The 20,727-nt window shown below is 41.1% G+C and overlaps 2 protein-coding genes across 11 annotated transcripts in view; one reads left to right on the top strand and one right to left on the bottom strand.

Moving 5' to 3' along the window:
* Positions 1-18,795, bottom strand: part of CERT1 (ceramide transporter 1) — a 75,082-nt gene extending 56,287 nt beyond the window's left edge. For all 3 annotated transcript variants that reach the window (XR_012627208.1, XM_074857021.1, XM_074857022.1), the window contains exons 1-2: positions 18,354-18,795; positions 14,518-14,652 (exon numbers count right to left, since the gene is read on the bottom strand). Coding sequence is in view for 2 of the 3 variants with exons in the window: in XM_074857021.1 (XP_074713122.1) it covers positions 14,518-14,652; positions 18,354-18,449 (231 nt within the window). In the remaining variant the exon portion in view is untranslated. The remainder of the gene's footprint in view (positions 1-14,517; positions 14,653-18,353) is intronic.
* A 185-nt stretch (positions 18,796-18,980) lies between these two features.
* POLK (DNA polymerase kappa) overlaps positions 18,981-20,727 on the top strand; it is a 36,358-nt gene continuing 34,611 nt past the window's right edge. For 6 of the 8 annotated variants that reach the window (XR_012627197.1, XR_012627196.1, XM_074856869.1 and 3 more), the window contains exon 1: positions 18,981-19,079. The gene's annotated coding sequence lies outside the window, so the exon portion shown is untranslated. Of the gene's footprint in view, positions 19,080-19,108; positions 19,257-19,331; positions 19,615-20,727 lie in introns of those variants that run through there. The other 2 variants (XM_074856867.1, XM_074856865.1) reach the window with 2 other exon arrangements.

Raw genomic sequence — 20,727 nt, 5'->3', positions numbered from 1 at the left:
CAGGTCTGTCAGGATGCCAGGAAGAATTGTCTGTCAGATATGGGGGCAGCTTCTGTCATCTTCTCACAGAAGCCACCTCTGTAGCCTCCCTGCTAACAAAACCTTGCCATATAAACCCAATACAGGACATCCAGTCTTCTAGTCTAGGCCCCTTCTCTTCAAACTGCGTTTGCTACATTATTACTACTATATGTAAGAAGATGTTCATCTGCTTTAGGTAGCAAAACTGCCACATCACTGTCAGACTTATATGCCTGTTCCCAGCCACCCGTCTGCCAGGCCCTGCTTTAGCCATGTGGTGGAGGACATGCATCAACAATAATCAAAGACTGTCCAAAAAAAATTACACAAAAAGCCAGTGTACAAGAATCAGCTATCAAAGTTTTTCCTGCTGTGATAGCATTCCTCTGCCTGGTCTCTCTCTGAAGCCCTTTGGGAGGAGTGAAAAGCAACCATGCTATGCAGTCAGAAAGACTTGCCAAAATTAATCTTAAAAGCCTGCAGTACTACTGATTCCACACTTCCATACACAACTTACTCCACTACACAACTATCTTTGCTTTCCCCCTCACCTCCATCTGTAACCTAAACATCTTCTAATGTGATTTAAGACCATCACTTCTCTTCCCTTTACAAAGGCAGGTTTACATATTCCCTTTCTTTGCATAGTAACTGTTAATATATTTGAAAATCTATGCCTCATTGCTAAGACAGGGAAGGGAAATGTTTTCTTGAGGTCTATCTAAAACCTTTAAACACTTTTCTGGGCCATTCACTGCATGCACACTTCTGCACTACCTATAGTTAATAGGCCAGGCCATCTAAACATCAGGTCTAGGATTATACACTGTGCACTTCCATGTTACCAAAAAGCCAGCTGATCAGGTGGTCCTGTTAGAGAAGTTGCTTAAAGATAAGAAATATCCACTAACAAGGCTAAATACTGCTTCAAAATGAAGTTAGGCAAGTAATACATGATGTGTTTTTGACAGATGCATGTTACCTATTTACCATCTTGTAGTACTTACTAATTGCCCATTTTCCATATTTTTTGGCAACTGAAATCTGACCCATCATTTCCCCACCCTTTCTCCTCTGCTTTTTTTTTTAAAGACAGGCTCCACCATCAGAATCCTGTATTAACTGAGCATGAAGGGCAAGTTATCTAATATGCATTTTACCAAGAGCAAATAAAACACTAGAATCACATGTGACCTGTTCTTAACACAGGACAAGAAGTTCTTGTTGATTAACCCTCTTCTCAACCAGGAAGGAGTTCACATTTCATCTTCACTGATAACTTGGCAGACTTCAGTATGTAATTTTTCAGTATCATCTGTTAACATTCTCCTCCCCACTGAGCTATGGACAAACTTCCTTGGTTTCCCTCTTGCTATAAATGCTTTTATTGTTTTCTGTGGCTGCATCTAGCAGAGACCACAAAGCGTTATTCACCACTTTTCAGGTCTGTCCTTTATTCTAACATCCTCAGACTAGTTTAAGCCTCTCCTCACACTTGCTGGAAGTTTTTCCATTTCTCTTCCTTTCACTTTCTTCCTGTAGATCTCTAATCATTTCATTTAGATCTCATTTTCTCTGAAATTCACTGTTTCTAGCCTACTGTTCACTTTCCTCCTTATGTTGAAAGTGATTATAAAGTGGCACAGTTCTTAGCCAGCCACCTGACAAGACACTGGAAGATAAATAGGGATTTTCAGCTGTAACAAGTTAAGGACCCGTGCTGAGGCCAGGGTATGTCCTACTGCCCTTTCACAACCAATATAAGGTGAGAAAAAGGAATGTTTTAGTCATGCAGGGAAGCAGGAAGCAAGTAGGAGTTCACTGTCTACCCTCAGGATCTAAAGCACACTACAGAATTTCAGCTGCTTTTTCCTAACACCTCCATTCTGCAACAGCCTCAAGCAGCACAAATACATAAATTGAGAGGGCACTGGGGAACAAAACCCAGACTGACATGACACTGTGAATGGGAGCACCTAAAAACCTTTACAGCATTTTCAAAGGTGAATTGCACACACTTTAAGAGTCTGTGGCAGAGGCAGGCTGTGCACACACCAAGGGCTCCTTCTAGAGCCAGCATTTAAAAAAAAAACCTAAACAGCTAAATCATAATTCTATGAAAGAATATGCTGCAAGAAATAGGGCTCCAGCATCCCCAAACACCCATTCTGTATGCCTCCTAAGCTTTGTTCTGAGGTACCTGCAAAGAACCCTGCCAAAATAAAGGCAAATGCAAGTATTTAAGCATCCCAGATATTTCTGTATAAAGCCAACTGATACTAGCTCTTAAATTCTAAAGAAGCAAGAACAGTTTACATGAAGAAACATTTACTTGGCTACAGTTACTGAGGAAGTCCATAGCCAGGCTCAGGTCTCATGAGTCATAGCTGACTGCATTGCCACAAAATCCTTCCTGCTATACAGCTCTCAAGCCTGAGGTATTCATGTAACAAGCTTCAGAGCAGGATCTGCTTTAAAAATTACTGGTTCAAGTCCTTAAGACAAATCACACAGGGAAGCTTAAGTGTTTTTCTTTACTTCATAACCTTCAGGAGTACTCCATGGGAAAAAAAGTAAGCACTTGAATGAAGAAACTTTTGTTTGATCTCACTACTCTAAATGACATTTCTTCTTTTTCCTACAAAGGAAAGTCAGGGCAATTCACAGTAAATCTAACTCAAGCCTGCACATCACAACTATTAAAGTGTGCTTGTGCTGCTATTCCCACTTACCTATGGTGAACTTATTTTAAAATTTTGAAGGTTTTTCATAATAAGAAAATACTGAGCAGGGCACTAGGACTCAAGACAAATAGTAAAGGCCTACAGATAATGAGAACTACCATTCTTTAGTTCTCTGACACGAATGTTACTAGCATAAATGTGACAGAGGCTGTTAGCCCAGCCTATCTAGTACAGTTATTAACAAGACCATATATTGCTATGAAGATAACTGCAGTCTACAAATACACCAGCATTATATACTGTAATAACATTAACTGAGTGAAGACAAGCATTGTACTTACCTAATTCAGCAATGCAAAGCTATTTATCACTGAAGCTTTGACACGGAAGTTTTTTGGGTTTTTTTGTGATGCCAGAAAGTAATTTTTTTCCATACAAGATTAAGAAAAATTTAGTACAGCTACACATTGATTTTGCCGACAGCTAAATTGAAAACCCATTCAATTGCTGAATACAATTATTGAATTTCTAAATTCCAGTCATTTAAGTCAGATTCTGTAAAACCTCTAACGCTAATTCTGATTCATCCTACTAGACCACATTATTTACTCTTCTGTGGACTGAAGTTAACACAGCAATGAAATCTTGTAAGAGAACTATATTCATAAAATGTAATTTTACAGTGAAGTTAAATACTAAGTACTACCTGTTTTATTCCCTCTAACAAAACAATTGCGAAATCATGAGAAATCGTTGCTTTACAAAAGGCATTTCGTGAAGTGATGCATTTTGGTTGACTCAGGTTTTACAAAGTTCTCTTAAGGGAAAAAGCTTAAATGATCTGAATTCCTCTGATGATCAGTTACCCTTTAATCATTAACAAAGACTTCAGTGGTAGTTATAAGCTGAAACACAAAACCTGATGTTTCTTCCCCCTTCTCTTACTGCAGCTCAAAGCAAGCTTACAGAACTCATTTTTTTCCATGTAAGCTTGAGGATGGTGTCAGTCAAAAGGTACTTAACTGAAAACTGAGAAAATTAAAGTTTTGTAATCAAAATGAAAGTTTTTCTTAAAAAATGGCATAAACTTATGTGTCATATCAGAATATCTAAAGCTACTCAACACGCTAATTCTCAGCTTTAAAAAAAAAAGCCTTATATAATAGAACTGACTTAAGTTTATTCTTCCTATGTAAAGTGCTTTGCATATATTCCACTGATGCAAGTGCTGTAACCCACGCTTACAGATTTAAAACATTTTTTTTTTTGTAAGTAGTAAGTATATAGGGACAAACCACCCCAAGATCATTTCTTTTTCACTTCATGCATTTCGTCCCTTGCTTCATCTGATGGGACAGTACCAGAATACACTTTGCAACCCTGATGTCTATCTGAAAGCACCTTCACATTCACAAGCCTGATAAAGATATCAGTCTCCACTAATTGCACCTTAAATACCTCTTATAAAAGTGGACATGAAGAGTTATATCCTGTAAAGTGAGATGCAAGCCATGCTATCCTAACTAATGTTTGCCAGCTCAACAGACCTGAATACACAATCTTTTTCTATGTGAACAGTGTCAGCTTTCCTACAATGCAAGGCACAATTTATCCACTGGTTTGTGGATTAGTTTTTCCACCATCCCCATGGAATTCAGGAAAAAGTGTTCCTCCTGCACCATTCTGCAACTTCCTGAAATCCTCCAGTTACACTGTACCTGAACAAACTACAACTTCCTCTACAAAAAAAGATGTTCAGAGCAGTTACCACAAATCTACAGATCTGCCTGTATGTTCTCACAGGTCATTCAATAGGTTCTGGATCTGGATGTATTCACTCAAATGCCAAATACTCCTCTATCTTCTCTAGTTTCCAACAGGAAATCCAGAAGATCATTCCAGAACAATATGTATAGGACAAGAAAGGATAGAAGGCCACAAGCAATTACCAGAATATGCTAAATTGCATCTATAACATGGTATTGCTTTTGAAACAGACAGAAGTTCAAAAGAGGACTGTGTTCACGTATAAGCAAGATAACTGCCTCACAACAGGAGACAGCAAACTGGGCAATGGGAGAGGTGTGTATTTGATAATTTAGGAAGCAATAGACAAAAACACTATTGTGTTAAACAGAGAAAGCATAACATATGAAGAGCTATAAAAATATGATGCTGAGGACCTTAAGATGTAGCTTATCTGATGCAATAGAAAAAGGGGAAATCAGTGAAAGCAGTGTCATGTAACAGGTAACAAGATCAAATAAAAAAATCTCACCATTTTCAGTAAGCAGCATGTATCAAAATAAGAAAAACACTGCAGTTATTGAGAAGTGAAGCTAACAGCAAAGTGTGTATTTTGACTGTGAGAGCAAATTAAAAAAGAACCTATCTGATGCCAGGAAGGAAAAGTTATATGAACACTTTCTATATGTACTTATGTTGAGGTGCTAACAAAGACTGAAAGATAGAAAGTTTACTTCCAGATTCACGCTGTATTACTGAAGAAATTAATTTTAAAAGTACACATCAAAACTGCATTTCAGCTTCCATGTAAAACCAGTTTAGAATTGGCAAAGGCTGTGACTATTCAGCTAGGAAAAAAAGCAAGTCAAAAACCTCAGCCAAGTTTCAAAAAGTGCACATCTTAAAATCATTTTTCTAAAGCATTTAAATCCATGGCAGATCCAAACTGTAGAGGAAATATGTCCCCTCCTTACAAATTTTAAAATGGCTAAAAACATGCTAACTTCTGAAAAAACATTGAACAGAAAAGATCATGAAATGAAGTACCACACAGATTAAAGTTGTATTCTATATGACGAATAGTACCTAAAATCATCAATGGAAAAATCTTCCCAATCAGCTGAATCAAAATATGCGTTTTACTAATGAATACTATGCTTGGTAAGAATTTTACCAGACCAGATAGGTCTAAAACCATGGTCTTTTGTGCCCTATTAAATACTAAGGAGAAGTATTTAGTCAAGTCAGCATATTTTTTTCTGGAGTCACTGTTTATTTTTCAGAATACAGCCTGAACACGGCTATTCTAAATGGTCTGCTCCTCCTTGTATCATTCCTTGACATTATTTCCTCTGAATGAGCATCATTATTGTATTTTCCTCTTTAGATTTTTCTTCCTTTCTCAAAGTTTAAGTACAGACAGTAAAATCTTCCCTCTGCTTAGGAACAATCCTTGGTCCCTTCTTATTCTTTCCAACACTTATATTCATCACAAGTTACGTCTATAATGACTTGATCCTGGCTGGATGACAGACCCCCACCCAGCCATACAGAACCTCACTCCTCCTCCTCTGTACAGGGGGAGAAAATAAGATGAGAAGCTCGTGGGTCAAGATAAAGACAGGCAGATCACTCACCTACTGCCATCACAGGCAAAACAGACTCAACTTGGTGACAATTAGTTTATTGCCAATTAGAAGTAGATGGTGAGAAACAAAGGCAAAACTAAACACACAGGCACAGGGGGATGAGGAATGAGGGCTGCAGTCAGTTCATAATGCGTTAACTCTGCTGCTCCTTCCTCACACTCATCCTCTGCTCCAGCACAGATCTTCTCCATGGCTGCAGTCCTTCAGGATAAACCCGCTCCCCGAATGGGCTCTCCACAGGCTGCAGCCCCCTTCAGGGCATATCCAGCTGCTATGGTAGGGTCCTCCTACAGGCTGCAGTGTGGACATCTGGTCTGGTGTGGTCCTCTCCACAGGCTGCAGGGGAACTCTGCTCAGCGCCCAGTGCACCTCCTCCCCCACTCCTCCTGCTCTCATCTTGGTGCTCACGGGGCTGTTTCTCACACTTTTTTTCATGAGCAGCATTTTTGCCCTTTAACTATGTTTACCTCGAGGTGCCACCACAGCAGTTGAGGGGCTCAGCTGTGCCCTGCAGTGGATCTGCTGGAGCTGGCTGGAACTGGTCATGTCCAGTGTAGGGCAACCTGGCCTCTTCTCACAACAGAGGCTACTCAGTAGTCCCACCCTTGCCATATACACCCAGTGCAATTCTAGAAGTTCATCAAGATCCTTTTGTCTCAACAGGTTACTTTTGAAGACATTTGGCTTTACAAGTGTTAAAGTCATTACGTTATTTTTGCAAAGGTTTTTCTTTAATATCGTTAACTATCCTAGATGTAACTGTCAGGGTGAAGTAACTTAAGAGAAAGCGTTATACTTCGTTCATAGTAATTTTATTAAATATGTACTGAAAACTCAAGAGATATTGCAAGTTCTAAATCACTTTATCTGTAATATTGTCCCCCCCTCCCCAAAACAAAATCCAAGTAGATTCACAAACCTGGGAAATTAGGGTCTGCCAAAACTCACAGCACAAAATTTTGGTTTCCCTTTCTGAATTCCAAAATCCAGACAAACCCTAGGAGAAACATTGGACTAGGATGCCTTGCCTTTCCTTGCTGTTATTCTTAAGCAATAAGAACCCACTTTTTAGTTACATCACCTAGCTGTATTTTTTTTTTACAGGATATAGGAAAAACCTTATTGTAAACAAGTAAACAAGACAGCTTTATGCCTACCAAAACAGTGATGATCCTCTTAAGTGGCAAAACATGGAACATATAATCATTTGCTCATTAGTACATTAAAAAGAAAACTTTATCATAATGGCACATTTACACATGTAGAAAAATCTCATGAAGAAAATAGGCTTAAAAATAGAAAAGCCTATTAAATGTTTTTACATTCTTTGCTACTACTTAAATATTTCACTTCAAGTCTTAGGTTAGGATATTTGCCTTTCAAAAGGTCTTTCAACACTGCTTTTTCTTTTAAATAATAATCTTATCTTTCCAAAACCTAGCTCACGTACAGACCCACTGCACCCATGAAAGCAGAAGCATGATAAGTAGAATATTAGCATGCTATGCAAACTTTAAAATCAGCTTGGTTTAATCCACTGCAAAGCAGCTCTCTCACCAGAGAATTGCCTTCTTAAGTCTGGAACACACATATATTGTATACGTTACTTTAGCAGTGAAAACACAATTTGAAACCTTCAGTTCTCAGGAGCAAACGTGGGCAATCTAGTTTTCTGCACACCCAAAGAGGCTCAGATCTAAGAGTGATTATATAATTTTCAGATTTTTTGTGGGGAATCAATTATCCTATAGTCTTACAGTACCAAATTTGTTAATATTTTATCCAATTATTTCCCAGGTAATAATGTGGAATTACTATGTAGTATTGAGTCATGCTGTATTGGTTTATATGTAAACACAGCTCTGACACATGCTATTCCTGACTACGTACTGAAAAATCAATGACTTAGAGACCTAGAGTATAACAAATGCACACTTGAAATACCAGCAAAACTTTGGTCAGACACACAGAATGGCACTGTTATTAGAAGAAATGAGGGCAAGACTGAAATAGTTGTAAAACAGCCTGTGCACACAGCCATTGCCTAAAGTGATCTACTAGTGACTGTGGATACCCTTCATAAATGCTCCATGGATTAGTGGTCAGTTAACAGATTCAGATATGCCCTGTGAGAAATCAGGATATAACTAATGGGCCTGTCCTGTTTGAACACAGCCTAAAGAATCCTAAACTTAAAGTCGTAAAAACTGGCCTTTATAGCTAACTATCAACTAATGACTACAGGATATGAGATACTGGAAATGGAAGCCACATGTCACTTCAGCGGGAAGCAAACTAGAGACTTAAGTCCCCTGCAGAAAAAAGCGTATGATGCTTTTCAGGTATCCATTATGAGCAAAATATCTGCATTATCTACCAACACCATGCATCAGCCATAGAAAAAAATAATCAGAATTATACCACCTGGAAAACCATCAGCTTAGAACTGATTTGAAATTACCAAGTTTAGAGTCATTAGGAATCCCATCATACACAGCAAGAAGTTAGTTATTAATCAGGCAGGAAGCAAGGCAACTTCATATCAACTTTAAAGAATGCAGAAACCCCATGTGTAATTTTCCATCTTATTTTTATAATACAGTCAAATATAGAAGCAGGAATCACATATACACTACTGCAGCCCTAAAATCACCATTTGTGTATTGATTAGCTTCGTTGTATCTCATACTACATACTGCTGCATGCCATGGAAGACCCAAAAGCTTGGGTCTTATATATATGGGACATATATGAGCAGCAACAGTACAAATGGATTTCACAAGAAAACCATGAGGCAACACCCAAAGAAGATACTCAATTCTAAGAGAAAAGTCATGCTTTGCAGCACTACATTGAGTTGGCTGAGTGTAGAGCACCCTCGGCTTGGACTCATGGTGAGGGGAATGGAAAGTTCCCACCCTATGAAAGCAGTGGCCACTGCAGAGGCGTGTTGTACCCGTGAAAGCAGCACACTAAGACTTAAGATTAGCTTGGTTTGAATCCAGACATAAGTAACTTAATACAGTACAACTGCATAAGCATTTCCATAAAAGCAGTATTAACATTACTAGCAACAGGCCTTATGCTAACTGTGCAAGGCCCCAGTCCTAATCTATAAGGCTCATTATCAACTTCTTATGAAAACTGGCTCTGTAAACTAGACCTTGGTACCATGTGTCATACAAAGAGCTGAGCAACAGGGCAAGGCCCCGGCTGCAGCCTGGGAAATTAATGCCTCCCCAGCATCACACCACATGTAGTCCAGGACCAGGAGCCTCAATCATTTTATAAAAGATCCTAAATTGGGGGGCAGGCTGGCAAAAGAAGATGCCTACTTCAACTCTGTCCCTGCCCTGTCATCCACCTCCCCCCACACCTTACTAAAGAGCTCTTCAGTCAGGTTACCTTGACCTCAGCAACTAGGACCATCAAGAAGAAAGACACCCGACTAGCTATATGGTACTGGCTACACAGTGCTGCATACTTATAGCTAATTTATGATATAAGTCAGATATTAGACTGACTGCTTTGCATACATAATGATAATGGTTAGCATGTAAGAACTAATTATAAGCACAAGGCATGCTGCTAATGAATGTCAGCGTAAAAGCTTTCATTCTAAAGTTTAAAACTGACCTGATTTGTCAGTCTAAACTCTCCCATCACAGCTATCTCTAATTCCTTGTGATAGATGTATTTGTGTACATATATATCTATATATGCACATATTTTTAGCTGTGAAAGAGCTTAAAATGAGAGCTTAAGAAAAAGAGCAACTTTTCTCCTTAGAAGACACAAACTTGAAAAGCTTTAAGAATTTACTGGACATAAGTCAATACAATCTGGGTTAAGTGCCTGAAGACATGGGCTAGCAAATTCCATTCCAACTGGCCCTCTTAAACTGAGAAATGGTGGACTTCAGTTGAGTGGAAAGACATACGAAACAGACTAAGAAATGGCTGAAGTTGGCTGGAATATTTGATCAAATCCACGCTGATTAGAATTCATGAGGAACATGGCAAAAGCAGCAACTGAAGTGTATGCCTAAAGAAGGAGGCAAAAAGATGAACTGGAAGAAGCAGAGACAACACTCAAGTAGTCATCTGTGAAGAACTATTCTGAGAGTACTAACAGAAGTGAAAGTCTAATAAGTTAGCACTTTAGGAGACAGCAGAACAGGAGATGGCCTGGTGCAGCTGCGTATTAGTATTCTGACCTTTTTACTTGGCATTCTAGGCATGCGTATCAGAAAGTAAGGTCTGGTATTGTACAAATCCTCAATAGAGATGTCAAAAATGTCATTAATGGCTATCACAAGACAAATCAGATAATCAACAGCAGGTTGCCTAGCAGGACTGTTGAGCAACACTACAACCCCAGAGGGGGGGTGACATATGAACAATAAATTAACTATACATCAATCTTATGAAGGTGCATAGAAATCCAGATTGAGCAAGAATAAGGATTGCAAATGCCACAGAAAAATTTGCTGAGGTATAAAATCATAGCTTTAACAGCAAATGCAAACACTGGAATTATTTAAGGCTTGGTATAGCATCCATGAGAAATGTTCCACAGCATGAAAATGTTCTAACATAAAACATGGGCAGGAACTATGATCCTGAAGTGGATGTCAAATCATGCACACTGTTAAAACTTAATTAATTCTCTTAAAAAAGTGGGGGAATGATATTCTAACTGATAATAAAAAATTGAAAGAAGCACTGTTGGATTACAGCCCTGATTTCAAGTGTGTGGTAACACGTGATTATATTCAAGTACTAAAGATTAATTCTTCAGCAATATTAAGTAATCCTAAAATATTTGGTTAATACACATTACTGATTTTTTTCACATCTTAATCATTATGGAATTCTTTATCATAATAGGAAGAACAGCCTCACCTGAGCTGATGCATATGCATAATTTTCCACTTCTGACTTAATTTCCTCAATACATACTAAGGAAGAAATCTTCCATTTCTCCACCCTGCCAAATAATTGTTTCAGTTGCCAAGGATATCAGCACTCTATAGCACTTTGATAAACACAGGGCAATGTTCTGACATTTTCACTTTGAGCACCAACCCATCCATTGCTTGTTCAGATAACTCAAAGACATATATGAATTTGCACAGAGGATGTGAATACTAAAAATAATTGTCCAGGAGAATCCTGTGTTCCAAGAAACTTCTGCCTGCTGCACCAGCCCAGTGTCATCTCCTAGGCATCAACTCCTCCTCTCCCTCACTCTCCTGTCACCCTTGCATTTTCCTCTTCAGAACACAATCTACAATCACCTCAGGCTTTTCACGTAGGAGTAAGCATTCCTGACCACACTTGTCTCTGCCTAGAATATCCATTCAGATTTCTCCTGCATTTAGCCAAGATCTTCCACCAGTCTGGATTTAGCTGCTTGATTATTTAAGGCACACACCAAAGCCTAAAACTAATTGCCACGTGTCCCAAATAAACCCCTATCTAGTTGGGGCTTGTATTCCATGTCTTAGTTTACTCAGGTCATCTTTTTAGCAGCAATTACAGCTGTGCTTCCTCAGCACTTTATCAAATTACAGAAAATTAATTATTTCATTAAATGCTCATCACTTCATACTAAAACAGATTGTTTTCCAACCTCAGACAGTTGGAAACAGTATTTTCCCATGCAATTAGCAATTATTACAAATTTACTGCTATAGTATTTCTGCCCAGGGCATGGATTTATAGCTTAGCTTTTTTAATAAAAGCTTTCACCAACTAGAAGTTATCAGTTCCCATTCAACTTAACTAGCAATAGACTGTATCAAACCTATCAGCAGATAAAAGCTGCAATTACATCATTCTTTTATCATAAGCAGGTCTGTTAACAAGATCAAAGTTCAGAGCAGTAGCTAGAAAAAAGCTAATCCAAAATTTACCCACATTAGTCCTCCAAGTGGGTCCACTTCTACACACTACCACTCCAACTGCTTCAGAAATACTGTTACATTTCACATTGTATAAAATTTAAAAGAAACATGCCAACGTACTGTTAATGTCAAGGTAAATTTTTGAACATCTATTTTGCAAGACATGATTCATCATGCTAAAAGTGCTTTAAACAATACTACTAAGAATATTTGTCTAGCACTGACATTTCCTTCAATTAAAAATGCACATCTTTATTCTAAAACTTAAATATTTGTAGAGTTTAAAGTTTTTGTGAAAAAAGCTCTCAGAGGGAGTCTCTGTATCTGTTTGAATTGACAAATGCATGAAGAATTCTCCATTAACTTAGTAATCTATTTGTAAAAATGTCAATCTGTACTTCCTCTCGCAAGTGCCCAATTATTAATGGTGGCCAGTGTCATACTATAAACCAGAAATACTGCTAAATTGAGGAAAGGCAACTGTTCAACTAACGGTATCTTTAAAATGTGGGCGCAGTTTTTTATTATTAGTGGCTGGAAAGAACCATCTCTCTCTTTCTTCAGACTATATGCAAGGAAATGAAAAACTTAAAAATTGGAAACTGCCAGTTTAGCACTCTCACATATACTGCTCTTGTTCTTTTTGTAAACTGGAACAAACACATGTTTATATCAGCCCTAACTTATAACAAATATTTATTAAGTTCTTCACAATAGCAATTTATTGTTATTTAGAAAAAAAGCTGAGACAATTCACTAAGCTGTCTCTCAGGCAGACTTCAGTTTTCTATCTCCTTGCCTGTCCTGAGTTTTCCAGATATTCACAACAGATACTCAAGAAATCCACACTTTCAGAAGTCCATTCCGAACGGAAATGGCTTGCAACTTGTGTATTAATATAAAACATCATTACTGACTTCATTAAGCAACAGTGCTTTCTAATTACTGTTTCTGGGAAAAAAAAAAACAAACTAGTTTACTGAAAATAACTCCATTATGCAAACTGAATTTATTGCTCAATCCTGGTCCAGGCATTTCCACAGAACTGTCTAAACATCTCTTTACAACACAATAAAAGCAAAGTGTTCTAAAAAAAAGAGACTAATAACCAATAGCATGTTTCCATTAAGATTTTGACATGAGTATGCATCATCACAGTATAATGAAAAATAAGGAAAATCATTGCATCACAGTTACTGCATCTTGTTTAACCTACCAGATTAGAAATCAAGGTTTTCTACATCAGTAATATATAAAGGAAGATGAAGACCAGCCACTGGATTAGAACACAACATGGCAAGTATGAACACTTTCTGAAGAGAAACGGAAGGTTAAATTGGAAGGTAAGCTTTTGGAACTCTTTCTGTATAGGTAGTCACCTCTAGTGACAAAAAAAATACAAAGTTCATACATGGGTGAGTTTAAGCATTCTTAAAATTTACCAAGCATGACATCTCCCTAAGCATTTTTCAAATAAGTCAAATCTTGAGCAAGTTTTAAAAGCAGGTTAAAAATTTTTTAAAATAAATGAGGTGATCTGTTTTATTTTTTAGATGACTGCAATACCTCTCAGAAATCTAAATGTAAAAATATGTTCTCTTCACAAGCTTTTTTCAAAAACACATACAGTTAATGTAATCAATCCAGTCTTTTTTTCTTCAAACCAAGATACGTTTAATAAAACTCTATTTGTAAGCTGAATATTAGTGAGAAAAAAAGCTTCTCATTTGTCATCTTTAATTCAGTTCAAAAAACCACATTTGGTGAAATAAGAATATCAGTAGTAAAATTTAACACTACTACTCTAGGAACCTGTGTGCTACACAGAAATCCAGCTATTTTTTCCCTAAATCACATAACTGGACTATTTAACAGTAACAAAGAAAAGCTACAGCATGCTTTTTGCAAGAATTAGTCATAATTAATATGTATCATAATTCTGAAAGCCACAAAAAGCAGATTTTTTTTCTTTATCTTCTAAGGCCAATTCATCTTTATGAAATTTCATTTATATGTAGGCTCTTTATTCTTACCAGTGTAATGCGAGATCTTTTAGCATTAGACAAACAGCAACACACTAACTTGTTCAGAGGAAGAAGCATGAACAGAGTCATGTTCAGAAAGTACGGTCAAAGAACTACTACCCTCTCTCTCTAGTGCAAGGTATAAAGACTGCAATGGATGGTACCTCCTTTGGAAAGTTGGTCCGGGATCTTAGGCCGACACCTGGAAAAACTCTGCAGTGTGCAGAGGCAAACTGTATCCCTACCTCCAGAAATCTCTAACATAAAAGACAAAAAGCTGCTTACTGCAGCCGCAAATAAGAACAGCTCGTTTTCTTATTAGGAACTCCTTGCCCTGCTCCACAGTGTTCCACTGATACACTAACTTTTATAATAGATGACCTAATAGAATTTCCCATACCCATGTTTGCTTTCACCAGACATTAGCCAACAAACACGTAACATCTCAAAACATGAAAAGACAACAATAATGAAATAGCACTTACTGTAATCACAGCCTTGCTCAGACAGATAGAACCTCTGCATCCATACTCCGTTTCATCTTCAGACTTGTAATAACTGAGTGCATTGCTTTTCAGAACTACCCATCGATCTTGCCACCCATGAATGTAGTTGGTCCACTGTAAAAAAAAATTTCAAAAAACAGCTAATAGAAAAATAACAATGAAAGACAGTGTGGCTGATATTTCTCAGGCTTTCAAGCAGCAGGAGAAAAAAAAAGCAACTTATTTTTAAAAGTTCTACCAGTTGAGAACTTTATTCTGCTCAGAGTTCCTGAAATAATTTTACAAACTTCTACAGGTACTAAAAATCAGTTGTTTCAAATGAACAGTAAGATAACAGATGTCTTCACTGCAAGTGCATTACCACACCCAATTAAAATAAAGGTAAAAAACATACTGATGACACAAATTGAGGAAAAGTAGGGAGGGGAAAAATAAAACATTAATCACTAAAGTTAGTTTAGCCACCTGATTTAAAATCTGGAGTTAGAGCAAAAGCCAAACTTAAGTGGAACAGGCAACAATTTATTTTATATAAGAGTTAACTTCTACAAAAATGATTTTAAAGTATCTAGTTCTCTTCATATAAATACAAACATGTCATTATCCCACAGTACAGTATATAACTATTGTAGTGCCTAATCAGTTCTTTATCAATTTAATATTGCCCATAGATATTGCTTTAGGTTTTAATCCCTAACCACTTTCTCATTAAGATGATACTTGCTTATCAGCAGACATCCAATCATCCTTTTGCTATTCAGATTTTTCTAGGGACTCCACATTCATGCATGGAATGAAACCAACATTCCAGGAACCAGACCTGGAGTCATCCTACAGAGATCTAGTACAAAGTGACTAAGTCCTGGTTATTAATCTTATATTTGCAACATCTTCCCAACTGCACTTTGTAGAATCATAATGACACTGACAGAGCATGAGGACTGTTCTGTAACTCTGACTGTACAGTGGTGCTTAGACTTCAATCACAGCACAAAAACTATAAAGACAAATGGAAACAAAAGCATCAAAAATAATTTTATCATGCAAGCATTTCTTTGATCATAACATTCTTTGACAAAAAGCTCTGAGAAATAAGATCTTTTTAGCATTTAAGTCTAACCATTATTCATCATTTTGTAATATATGAATGGAGTGGAAGAAAGTAAACTAACAGGCTCATTTACACATTATATTACATGTATTAGTTAATACATGTACCATATCTATATGTTAACTCTAGTAATAACAAGAGGAGGTGTAAGGAAAACAAATTCTATAGATGAGAAATCCCTAACAATTGTCAAACGTAGGTAAGACCTTGATTTGCTCTCCAAAGATAAAGCCTTTTTTATCTCTTAACACATCAAATTGCTAAGTTCAGAATTTCTTAAAGAAAGCCTCAGATGTGCTCAGTACCTGAACTGGTAGCACAAGACATTACAGAGGTATATTATTCTTCCTCTTTTCCCATCTCTCATGTTCCCAACTCCTCCCAGATGTGAAAGGCAGAGTTCAAAGTTGTCTTGGGCAAAAGAGAAAGGGACAGGGAAGAAAGCATCTTTCCTTCGACAGTGTTAAGTGAGACAAATACAGCAATTAATCTTGCATTTGCTGTTGCAACCAACACTTGCTGTTGCAATCAAAATGTGCCATGAATTAGGAGACTCCTTGAAGTATACCAGGTAGACAGAGGGTTTTGGCATAGACCACTGTTTTTTCCAGCTTCTAGATTCTTGTGCTTCAGGAAAGACTTTTTCCACACTGAAGATCTTCTTTCCTATGCACCTTAAGACTGATAGCAGGAAATACAATGGAAAAAAGCCTAGAGTTTCGAAACATTTAAAAGAGACCAGCAGAACATACTTCTAATAAGCTTCTCTTACTAAATTACTCCATTTCCTTCAAAGCTTCTCACTTTACCGAAGGGCAGAACAACTGAAACATTAATAAGCACACACAGAACTGCCATCTACTTTTATGGCTTCAGAATTTATTTATACACAATAATTAAAAATAGATATTTCCTTAGCAGAAAGTTCGGTATGCTACCATTTCATTTTAATTAGTTTGTCTCAACTATTACCAAGGCATCAACTAACAAAAGGTAAACTTATCCCTCAAGCATATTCACTGCAACAGGTTTCACCATACTTGACTATTCAGATTACATCCCATGTTCTCACATGAAAAGCAGCGTCAGCTACAGTTGGCATAATCATCCAGAAAAATAAAAAGTTTGCACATACATAAGCTACAGAACATGAGAAGCTAGGGCTTCACCAGTAAGAAACACGCACCTGGACTTAATAAAGTATTTAATTTGCCAACATAAAAACCAGTTACATCCCACAGATTACATCCCCTATTCTAACAATAGAAGCATCTAATCAAAGGAAAACTTTGCAATGGAAAAAATCCAATAAAACTACACTAAACCAAAACCTCATATTTAACTGCTGTAACATCTCACATTCGCCTCATCTTCTCCCTCCCCCATTCACTATTAGATAAGAAGATCTTACAAATGAAAGCTGAAACCCTTCTTTCCCCCCAATTGTTTCTCTCATCTCTGGGGTTAGAAACATTTGCAGGCTGAAAGAAGTTCACCGAGTCCCTCATAAAAAGCAGAGGGTTAGCCCCATTATGGCCGTTTTCTCAGCAGCCAGGTCTGGTTTATGATCTCTGTGTCCTGTGACCTGTGCCTCCCACATTGGCTTGTGTCCAGCCTTATGGTGTAGGGCAGGAAAAAAATTCAAAATGTAGTGCTTTAATTACATAGATATTTCAACGTTATACTGAAGGTACTTTCTGTAATAAAAAAAAATTCCATGTTCAAACTTAGTAATTCAATATCCAACTTTAAAGTACTCCTAAAAATTAAATTTCCCAGTATCACCTGATGCATACTTGCAAGTCATCTCATTTTCAGTGATAAAAGAGCAAAAACTTGTTGTTTATTTTTAAAAAGGGAAAAAAGCTTCTGGGCCATTTTCCTTCCGCTCTTCCCCACCTCCCGTATCTCTTGCTGCAGGAGTATTTTATTGTTCTGTTTTGATACTTGGACTGAAGCTTGTGCCGCTTCCATGCCGGTGCCCGCCCCTGGGGAGCAACGACGTGCTGCCCCTGCCTTCGGGAGCTCCCGGGAGGCCAGTGGAGTGCCGCGGCCCCGGGCCCGCACCCGGGCCCGCCGCCGCTGGCTCCGGCCAGGAGCCTGAGGCGCGGGGGAGACGCCCTCCCCTGCCGCACCCCGCCGTCTCCTCCAAGGTCCGGCTCTCCGGAACCTCACGCCGGGCAGCCAGCCGCCTCGGGACGGGGGCAAGGGGCAGCAGGGACCCCCCGAGCCGGGCCTCAGCCGCCCGGCCGGGCTGAAGCCGCGCCCGTGGCTCTCCCCCGAGGAAGGGCTTCCTCCCGAGCTGGGGGGGGGGGGGGGGGGGGGCGGGCGGCAGCCGCGCAGAGGCGGGGGGCCCGGCGGCGGGGATGTGCCGGTGCCCGCGGCGGAGGGAGGGAGGGGGCGCGGGCGGTTGGCGCCGGGCACCGCAGCGGCTGCCTGGCAGGCTCCCCGCCGTCAGGTGGCGGCTGCCCGGGCCGTGCCAGGGCCTCCCGCGGAGCCTCCGGGCCCCCTCACCAGGCCCCTCCACCGGCGCAAGGCGCCTCGGCCTGATCCTCCGGAGCGAGCTAGGGACAGGCGGACGGGGCTGACAGCCTTCGGCCAACCGCGACGCGGGGATGGTGGCGGGGCGGCGAGAGAGGAGCGCGGAGAGGAGAAGCGAGAGGCCGCGGGGCACGGGCAGTGGAGAGGGGGAGAGACGGCTTACCTTGCTGAGCACCCCGCAGAGCTCAACAGGCAGCCCGGGCTCGGTCTCAGGGTCCTCCTCGGAGCCGGAGGAATTCCAGCTCTGGTTGTCCGACATGGAGACCCGAGCCGCAGCCACCGCCGAGGAGGGAAGAGCTGAAGCGGCTCCCGCCCACAGCAGCCTCAGCCTCCTCCTGCCGAAGGGACGGGAGCGGCGGGCTCCACCTGAGCGGCACCGCTCCGCTCCCGCGGGTGCCACCAGCGCCGCCCGCCCCTGCCAGCGACCGGCCGGCGCCGAGGCACGCAGGCTCGGGCTTCCCCTCACCGTAGCTCCGCAGCCCCCGCCCGCGGCAAGAGCCACAACATAGAGGTGGCGAGGGGAGGAGGGGCGAGCGCGCGTCCGCCAGCCGCGCACCCCGCTCACAGCCCAGCCACTGCTGCTGCCGCCGCCATCTTACGCCAGGCTCTGGTCCACTACTTACCAGCTCCGCCCCACGTCCTCCCGCCCACCCTCCCGGCCCCGGCGGCGGGGCCGCGCGGTGCCTGACGGGAGTTGTAGTCTTGCCCCGCGCAGCGGTAGGCCCGGACACCGTTGCCTCTCGGGAAAGGTAGTTTCTGGTGCTGGCTGGTGCCGGGAAATGTAGTCCGCCCCGAAGACCGCCTCCCTCCTGTCGGCGGGCGGCCGCCATCTTGGTTTCGTCGTTTCTGTGGCGCCACGGGCGGGTTTTGCCTTCGTGCCCCCGATGAGGTGGGGAACTCCGCGGGGGCAGCGGTGCTCCTTGGGGCGATGTTTGCTTTATTTTTTTGTGGGGTGAGGGCGGGCTCTTTCTTTAGTGATGTGAAGCGTCTCCCCGGCCCTGCTCCCTTTCTAGCATGAGAGATGCCGCCTCATCTTCCCTGCCTCAAACCGGCGGGACTCGGGGGGGTGAGCGCCAAACCTTTTTCTTGACAAAAATGGTGGCCGCGGAGGCCGCAGGAAGGGGCGGGATGTGCTGCCTGCCCCCGGGTGCGGCGGGAGGGGAGGGTGGGCCGTCCGGCCACAGGTCTCTGCCGCCGCGCGGGGCCGGCGGGCACTTGCGCCGCTCCCCGGGGACCGCCGAGGCCCTCGCCCTGCGGGTGGCGGCGGTCGCTGTTAGCGAGGCCGCGGGTGGGCTCCGCAGCCCGCTCCTTCCCGCCCGGCGGGGCGCTTCTGCATCGCCCGCTTTAGTTCTGCTTCACTGGCTGTGCCCAGAGGCGTGTGATGAGCAGAGCGGGAGTGGTGGTCAGCAGTCTGCCTCTGCCAGGTAGCGATGTCCTGTCTTTTATTCATCTAATATTTTCGCCGTTTAGGGAACGAAACGGTTAATTTTTTTCTTCAGCCTTGACGTCTGAGATATATGTACTTGCCGGTGTTTATAGGTGGAGAAATATTTGCAGAAAGGGAAAAAAAAAGTAGTTGAACGTGACACTTCACAATTTATGAACAGATGTAGTGAGTTGGAAAGGACTTAAGATGTGTACTGATCTTTCTTTTGATTTCTTGGAAAAAAAGGATTAAATAGCGTTGACTGAGGAAACTTCAGTTTTGGAACACACACTTCTGACTGTGTCACAAAAGCAATGCTGTACGATTGTATTTTTTTTTACTTCCTCCTTATGATAAATCGTTGTGTAATTTTTCCATGTTATGCTGCTTGAAAGTTTCCACTGAGGGTTTATTATTTTTCTGAAACAGCTCTTAGCATTGACACAACTATTTATATGCATTCTTTATATATGTAGCATCTAAGTGTTAAATAATACTAGACCACCTCAGAGTCTCCTGTATAAAGATATTTACAATGAATGCAGCACTGAGAGTGATTGATAAAGCAGAATCATTGTCCTAAACAATGAGAACAGTCAGAGATATCTTAATAATTAAATTAATGTCTTAATGGGTTTATGAAAGACAGGTCCTCCCTAACAAACCTGATCTCCTTCTACAGCAGGGTGACCTGCTTATTGGATGAGGGAAAGGCTGTGGATGTTGTCTACCTTGACTTTAGTAAGGCCTTTGACACCGTTTCCTACAGCATTCTCCTGGAAAAACTGGCCGCTTGTGGCTTGGACGGGCACACGCTTTGTTGGGTAAAAAACTGGATGGCCGGGCCCAAAGAGTTGTGGTGAGCGGAGTTAAATCCCGTTGGCGGCCGGTCACGAGTGGTGTCCCCCAGGGCTCGGTTTTGGGGCCACTCCTGTTTAACATCTTTATTGATGATCTAGACGAGGGGATCGAGTGCACCCTCAGTAAGTTTGCAGATGACACCAAGTTGGGTGGGAGTGTTGACCTGCTCGAGGGTAGGGAGGCTCTGCAGAGAGACCTGGACAGGCTGGAGCGATGGGCTGAGGCCAGCTGTATGAGCTTCTGTAAGGTC

The sequence above is a fragment of the Strix uralensis genome, chromosome Z (assembly GCF_047716275.1).
Source record: "Strix uralensis isolate ZFMK-TIS-50842 chromosome Z, bStrUra1, whole genome shotgun sequence".
NCBI classification, from domain to species: domain Eukaryota; kingdom Metazoa; phylum Chordata; class Aves; order Strigiformes; family Strigidae; genus Strix; species Strix uralensis.
This window is presented reverse-complemented; position numbering and strand designations above follow the sequence as displayed.